The sequence below is a fragment of the Ictalurus punctatus genome, unplaced genomic scaffold (assembly GCF_001660625.3).
Source record: "Ictalurus punctatus breed USDA103 unplaced genomic scaffold, Coco_2.0 Super-Scaffold_100, whole genome shotgun sequence".
Lineage (NCBI taxonomy): Eukaryota > Metazoa > Chordata > Actinopteri > Siluriformes > Ictaluridae > Ictalurus > Ictalurus punctatus.
In genome coordinates, this window is record NW_026521086.1 from 2327451 (window position 1) to 2335648 (window position 8198).

General features: G+C 42.0%; 1 protein-coding gene across 1 annotated transcript; it reads left to right on the forward strand.

The window, feature by feature from the left end:
- The first annotated feature begins 5186 nt into the window (after window positions 1-5186).
- On the forward strand, window positions 5187-7596 carry LOC108262479 (dynein axonemal heavy chain 6). The gene is made up of 2 exons (XM_047153985.2): window positions 5187-5365; window positions 5638-7596. The coding sequence occupies exon 2, from the start codon at window positions 5753-5755 to the stop codon at window positions 6089-6091; it is 339 nt and encodes a 112-aa protein (XP_047009941.1). The 5' UTR covers window positions 5187-5365; window positions 5638-5752; the 3' UTR covers window positions 6092-7596.
- Window positions 7597-8198: the final 602 nt, after the last annotated feature.

The following is an 8198-nucleotide window of genomic DNA, read 5'->3' on the forward strand; positions in this document are numbered from 1 at the left end:
AGACGGAGTTGTCGTTTAAGCGCATTCTCCGCGAATGCGGCAGGCCAGCTGAATATCCTTGAGAGAGATGGAGAAATGTGAAAAGCTAGCACTGTGGCTACGTGTTTCGCAACCATGAGCTGTATTACATTTTCCAAAGCAATTTAACACGCTGAGATGGGCAGTCCATAGGTAGTCGGTACCTAGCCGACCAAGGATTGGATTGCATTGCGATGGCGAGGTGGCTGAGAGGTTAAGGTTAAGGACTGCTAATCCGTTGTGCTCTGCACGCGTGGGTTCGAATTCCATCCTCGTCGCAAACTTGTTACTTTGCCTCCTCTTTCCAGCAATATCTGGCTTTGTTGCAGTCTGTCTCACACCTACAAGGCCTACAAATGTGAAGCTTTGTACAGGTTCCTGAGCTAGCACTAGAGAGGGTGGAGAAATGTGAAAAGCTAGCACTGTGACTACGTGTTTCGCAACCGTGAACTGTATTTCAATGCTTTTTGGCCACAGCTGCTGTAAGGCTCTGGCGTCTCTGGAGGTCCGTCAACGCAGAACGCATTCCGCAGTCCAGACGACAGGGGCAAAGAACCTGCACCGAAACCTCTTTTTTGCTCCACACACCGGGATGTAATTTCATACGCGTGAGCTATGTCAGCAAGAGGTTAAGGTGATGAACTGCCAATCCGCTGGGCACAGCCCATGTGGGTTTGGACCCTATTTTTCTTGTAAAGACCTTGCTTAAGCGCATTCTGTAAAGGAAGCGTGCATGGTGCAGACATTGTTGGCGTCTGCATGAGCAGTTAGTCTGAAGGGGAAATTAGAGTCAGGTGTTTTCAATCAACGGGATGACAATCAGGTGTGAGTGAGCACCCTGTCTTATTTGAAGAACAGGGATCTACCAAAGTCTGATCTTCACAACACATGTTTGTGGAAGTGTATCATGGTATGAAAAAAGGAAATTTGTGAGGATCTCAGAAAAAGAGTTGTTGATGCTCATCAGGCTGGAAAAGTTAAAAAAAAAAAAAAAAATCTCTAAATTGTTTGGACTCCACCAACGAAACTCACGAGCATGGTTACCCTCCCTATGGAGTTCGACTAGTTTGGGCAGAAATGATAAGGCTTGTAATGTTCTTTTGGTGAAGGCTTAACTTTCAAAACTCACTTCTGCATTGGCCGGGAATTGAACCTGCCTCCCGCGTGGCAGGCGAGAATTCTACCACTGAACCACCAATGCTTAGTTTTAATAACTAAAGACTGTGCTGCTTCAGCAATTTGGTTTCAGATTTGAAAAGGAGAATCCTAAGTCTCTTCCTTATTTCAGCAGCAGTCACACACTATATTTCCAGATACTGTATAATATTATAATATCTCCTCTCTGCTCAACACACATGTAATACAGTCTACATACCGTAGAACAGTGTTTTTCAACCACTGTGCCGTGGCACACTACTGTGTCGTGAGAGATCGTCAGGCATGCCTTGAGAAATTGTCCAATTTCACTTAGTCTTAAAATTCTTATTTATTAAAATTTATTCATTATTATCTGCAAATAATAAGCCATTGTCGAGTGTCTGTGCTGTAATATAGTGACGAAGTGTAATGTAATATTCGTCCGGGTGGCAGTAGGTAATTGCCTCCTACCTTCTTAGAGACAAGAGAATTAGTGACGCATGCGACAGGTCGTGGTGGCAGTGATGGAGAAGTTTTTAAAAAGGAAACATGCAAACTCCGAACTGGGCCCTGGACAAGACTGTGACCCAGGTGAAGGGCCTAGTATGAGTGGTGGTAAAAAGAAAGCAAAGATGGTGAGCTCGAGCAAAAGTTATCTTTCGTTAGGATTTACGTTCACCAGCGATGAGATGACCCCGACTCCATTATGCTTGGTGTGTGGCGAGAAGCAGTCCAATAGCGCCATGGTGCTAAGCAAGCTTAAACGCTATCTCCAAGCGAAACACCCGTCGCTTCAAAACAAGCCGATGGACTATCTTGTTTGCCTGCGTGAAAACACAGAAACAGGCAACATTAATGAGAAAAACCACAAAGGTAAATTAGAAAGCCCTCAACGCTAGTTGCTGAACTTGTAGCTAAATGAAAAAAGTCCCACACTGTGGCAGAGACGTTAATACTACCTGCCTGCAAAGACACTGTCAACGAGATGCTCGGCCCTGACGCGGTTAAAGACATATCTAAAGTCCTGCTCTCAGATAACACAATTGACAGACGTATTGATGACATGTCTACAGACATCGAAAGCCATGTTTTGGAAAAGATACGCATCAGTAGGAAATTTGTGTTGCAACTTGATGAGTCTACGGATATTCTCAGCTCTTGGCCAATGTGCGTTTTGTGGATGGAGATGCCATTAGAGAAAACTTCCTATTTTGTAAGGCACTGCCAGAAAAAAACAACAGGAGAGGAAATTTTTTGGGTCACATCAGAATATCTTGACCAGGGAGGACTTACGTGGGAAAATTGCACAAGTGTTTGCACTGATGGAGCTGCAGCCATGGTCGGGCACACCTAAGGCTTCGTTAGCAGAGTGAAGGAAAGAAACCCAGATCTTATTGTTACACACGGTTTTCTGCACCGTGACACCTTCGTTGCAAAGACTTTACCAGCAGAACTAGTTCCTGTGGTGGATGATGTTGTGCGCATAGGGAACTTTGTAAAGACACGACCTTTGAAAAGGTATATTTGCATCTTTGTGTGAGGAAATGTGAGCGGAGCATAAAGCCTTATTGCTCCATACGGAGATCCGATGGTTGTAGCATGACAAGTTGCTGGCCCGTGTGTATGAGCTTAAATTGTTAATAAGTTGGAGGAACTTAAAGTGTTTCTGACAAACGAGAGGTCTGATTACTCAAATCTGTTTGCAAGTGATGAGTGGTGTGCAAAGCTGGCATACCTGGCAGATATATTTCATCATCTGAATGAACCGAACACACGGATGCAAGGCCGAAATGAGAACCTGCTTACAAGCATGGATAAAATAAATGGATTCCATTTAAAGGTGCACCTCTGGCAACAACATGTGCAAAGTGCCAACCTTGAGATGTTCCCACTCACAGAGGAACGGCAAGATGACCCTGCTGCACTGTGCGAGGTAATAGGTAAACATCTGAAAACTTGAGGAGAAGTTGTCATTTTATTTCTCTTCAGCCTCCACTGAATGCCTTGACTGCTATTGGAAAGGACATGACTTTACAGGAGCAGGAGGAACTAACTGAACTGAAACAAGATCGTGGTTTAAAGCTAAGATTTGCTGAACTTCCTTTGGACAGTTTTTGGTTGACTGCTCCCAAGGAGTTCCCCATTCCGGCCAACAAAGTTTTGACATTGCTCCCATTTTCCACAACATATGTGTGTGAGCTGAGCTTTTCAAGCCTAACTGCTATAAAAACTAAAAACAGAGAGAGACTGAAAGCTGGTGAAGAAGAGCTTTGTGTATGCCTTTCTTCAATTCCTGCCAGGATATCGGCTTTGTGTTCATCTAAACAGGCCCAGGTTTCACACTGAGTGAGTATAAATAAATTGAGAAACTATATTGTAATTATATACACTGTATTAGGCTACAGAGTGCCATTCTGTAACATTTTTGGTCGGTGGTGTGCCACAAGATTTTTCCAATGTAAAAAATGTGCCATGGCTCAAAAAAGATTGAAAAACACTGTGTTACACTACACAATTTAAGAAGCTACACTTACTTCTGCTTCCATTGTAACACTTTTCAGTTTTGGAGCAACAACAACAACAACAAAAAAGTGTTGGAACAAAATAAATCTTATTTTCCATTCCAGGTTGCAGGTATTCGCGGGTGCAATGCAACACTGTTCCACACACAAATAACTCTTTTGAATGGTTAAATGACTAAAATCAGAAAGCGCCACCAGCATATCTGACAAAGATGACTCATGAACCAATTCTTTAAATCACTAGCTGAAAACGACGTATTGAATTTACACAAACGCCAAATAACAAATACAAAATTCTACTTTCTCATGAATATGGTATAGTGCATTGCTTAATCAGCAGTTTTTCTTAGAAAGACAAGATATTTAAATCGAATGAATTTAATGAAACCACACATCAAGCTGTCTTTTCTAACAGAACATTAAATTTAGCATTAGCTCCCAGTTCCAGAAAGTTCTAGCCAGACATTCAGGGGGAAAGAATCAGAACAAAATGTAAAATAAAAAAAGTAGTGAAAGATGAAAGTGAAGGAATAAACGAGGGGTTTGTGTCTTAAAAGTTGTGTCTTAAATGTTGAGTAATTAAAAACTAAAAAAAAAGCTGTGAGATTCAGCGTTTGTCACAACGATGCCAAACGCTCTCCCGACTATTTCTTTGGGATTGTTCCCAAACTGAGAAATCAAGGTTCTTCAGTCATGCTTCCCCCACAATCAAGCTTTGGAGTTGACTCCATATTCACAACGACTATAGAGTCGACTCCAAAGCTTGATTCCTTTGAATCGACTCTATTCCCATTACCTGGTATCTACGAATTGACACCAGGTATTAGGAATCGCCCTGTTAATCATGATAATGATCCTATGTACTTAATACTGTGGGTTGTTCCCCTAACCTTTAATTCGAGATTTGTGCTGAATCGATTCTTGGAACAGACTCACTCAGTGTTGCAATCGATTTCAGAATATTAGCAAGGGTTTGAATCGTTATCATTTCCCCTGCTTCCATTTGTAGGAAGCTGCCTTAATCACGATGAACCCAGGCTACGCAGGCAGGACCGAGCTCCGGGACAACCTGGAGGCCGCTTCAGATCCGTCTCCATGATTGTGCCCGACCACGCCGTCATCGCAGAGGTGTGCTCGGGTGCCGTCATTCATTACGTTATGTAATGAACGCAATAACGGATGTATTCTGGCGTGTTACAGAACCGTTTCACGTTGTCTTTTTTGCTGTAGGTGGACTTGTGAGCTGAGGGCTTCAAGTCCAGTGAGACTCTGGCGAAGAAGATGATTCAGCTGTATAAGCTGTGCAGCAAGCAGCTTTCCCGGCAGGACCACTACGACTTCAGCATGAGAGTCGTCAACTCTGTTATCGTCATGGCCGGGTATGTCCGTCTACGAACAGGGTGAACATATTAGATTAGATTAGATTCATCCGTTGTTTTTTCTAAATTGTTAATTAAAACTATCTATAAATGTAACAGATGTCTTGCTGGAATAAATCGTGCGTGTGTGTGTGTGTGTGTTCCAGGTCTCTGATGCGAGAGAACCCACACCTGAGTGAGAATGTGGTGTTGATTAGAGCGCTACGATACTCCAACCTGCCCAAGTTACTCAAGGATGATGCAGAACTTAAAATAAAATAAATTGATAAATAGTAAAGAACGCCAAAGCTTACATATGGAGTATCAAAGGTCATTATCACAGGATCACTGGAATCAGGCACTAGGAGGAAATTCCAGGACAAATTAGGAAATACAATTAACTGACATTTGCAAATTCTTTGCAACTAAAAAGCTGTAATTATATAACTTTTTTTAAAGCATTTAAAGTATATAACATTAGCACCTTGTAATGTTATACCAGATGAAAAGTAAAGAATCGTGGAACATCTGAACATCCATAATCTGAAAATCTTGAATCTAGTGTCAATCGAGTCAATCCAATCTTTCTTGTGTGTGTTTAGCGGTATTCTGTCGGACCTCTTTCCTGGTGTGGGCGTCCCCGAGCATGACTACGGCGCGCTTTAATCGAACATCGAGGCAGCTCTATGCGCCCACTCCCTGCAGCCCGTCTCCAGCATGACCGCCAAGGTGATCCAGCTGTACGAGACCATGCTGGTGCACCAGGGCGTCTTGCTGGTGTGCCCTACAAGAGGCGGTAAGACCACAGCGTACCGTGCCCTCGCTGACGCACTGCGCACCCTCCACGAGACAGAGGGCTGCGAGGTGAATCCCTTCTACAAGCCCATCGAGACCGACGTGCTCAACCCACAGTCAGTAAGCTTGGACGAGCTGTATGGTGAAGACGACCCTCTCACACGGGAGTGGAGTGCCATCAAACCGTCCCTCGGCAGTGACATCGCCGACACGCACAAGTGGGTGGTGAGTGATGTACCTGTGGACGTGCCTGTGGATTGAGAAAATTACCCCCGTGTTGGACAACAACAAGACGCTCTGTCTGGCTAAATGTGAAAGGATCAAGCTCACACCTTCTACACACATGTTATTCGAGGTGTTACCCATCAGAGACAGGTAGCACTGGTCCTAAAAACCATCACAAACAAGCACAAGCATGTCATTTCCAAGAAGATTTTTTTTTTTTTTTACATTAAACATGTTCCTGATGGAAAGGTCACACACAAACGTATCTTTAAGACTTCACTCTTTCACACGCCTATAATGAGCGATAAACGCATTCGAAGCATGTTATAAAGCCTCCGTAATGCATTACGCATAGTATTTAAATAAATGTTATTATAATAACATGCACTACACTACATTATGCATTATGAATTCTTAACGTATTGTTAACACGTCTTTACTGTGAGTGGGATGATGACCAGACGCAGGCAGGCTCCCGGGTACTCATATCCGTAGACGTACTGATACAGAGCCATTCTGGCCACGCACTTATCCAGATCCACGTCCCAGTATTAGCACAGCTGCTTCTGCCACTCAAAGTTACTGCTCGAGTCCACCTACGTGAACACATACACAAAGACATGTGATATATACACAATCTCATTATATACGAATTGGGCATTCTCCCTGAGGATATAGCGTGGATAGTTTATAATGAGTGCGTTCATACTGTATAAACCTGGGAACTGATTTGCATATGCACTGCTGTTAGAGCTGCAGTTATTTTTAAAAGATTTATTAACAGCTTCTGACCAATCAGATCTGACCACACCCATGATTCCCTTCGCTCTGAAGAGAAGGTTGTAGCCGTCTGTACCCTTTCATTGACGAGCTCCGTGACGATGTCTCTGGCGTGGACATCCACAGTAATGAGAGCTGTGATGATGCTCTGATGTATTTTGGGTAAGTTACCCTGAAACAGAGTGGCCAACACATTCAGCCTCTGTATAAACACACACACGCACAGAGTAATATTACATAGTACACCATTCACCATTATGTCATGTAATCAGAGAAGGAAATCTGAACTACAGTTCCCAGCAGCCACTGCATCACAGTCACATGACCACCTGCACCTGGATCACATTCCTGGTAAGCACTTGTGTATTTAGCCAGTTTTCACTGCACTCTTTGTCTCACGTTTGTCTTTCTTTACCTTTGTCCCTGGTGCTGTGTTTTTCTCTTTGGTTTATGTTTAGTCTTTGCCACAGTATTTTGCCCCAATGTCAGTGTCTTTTGTATTTTGTTTAGTTCTTTATAAAACTTGAAAAAATCTGCACTTGCATCCGTCTCAACCTCCATATCGTGACACAAAAATATAAATATAATATAATATTATATATAAAATGTGTGTGGGGGTATATATTAATAGAGAGAAAGGCATTTCTTCTCAGGGGGGAGGGGAGTAATCAATAGGAAGAAGGATCTGAGAGGGAACATGGACAAAATTAATGGAACTTTTTCCTGGTTCGGCCCTAAATTTGGGCCAGATTAAATTTCATCTGTACAAGTTGAACAATAGGGATGGGGAACATAGATCCAGTACCCTTAAACCCAATTAGAACTTCTATTCCAACCATTAAAACCATTTTTTATCTTGAAATCTAGGGGCTTACCCAAACAATAAACTCTAATCACCTAATTTTTAACCAATAAAAACTCCTTTTTCTAATGTTGAAACTTAGGGGCCAACCCTAACCCTGAACTTAACCATCAGAAACAAATAATATGTTCTCTAAACTGATCCTCCAACCCCCAATAGTTAACCTCACCTAGAACGTCTTACATTTAGACAGATTTTTTTTTAAAGTCTTTAATTTATTTATTCATTTTCATATGGTTCATTTACATGTGATTCATTTACGTTGATTCATTTTCATGTGATTCATTTTCATGAGATTCATGAAAATTATTTTTTTTAAAGTGGCAGAATTCATTTTTAACACAATATATAGATTAAAAAAATTATATAATTTATTTTCCATTTTTTTATACAACTGATATTTTCTCATAGAATGTTAAATACATATAGAGGAATATATACAGAATGAAGGACAAGGTTTTGTGCCTGTGCCACCTCCCACACCAATGAGTGTTGGGTTGA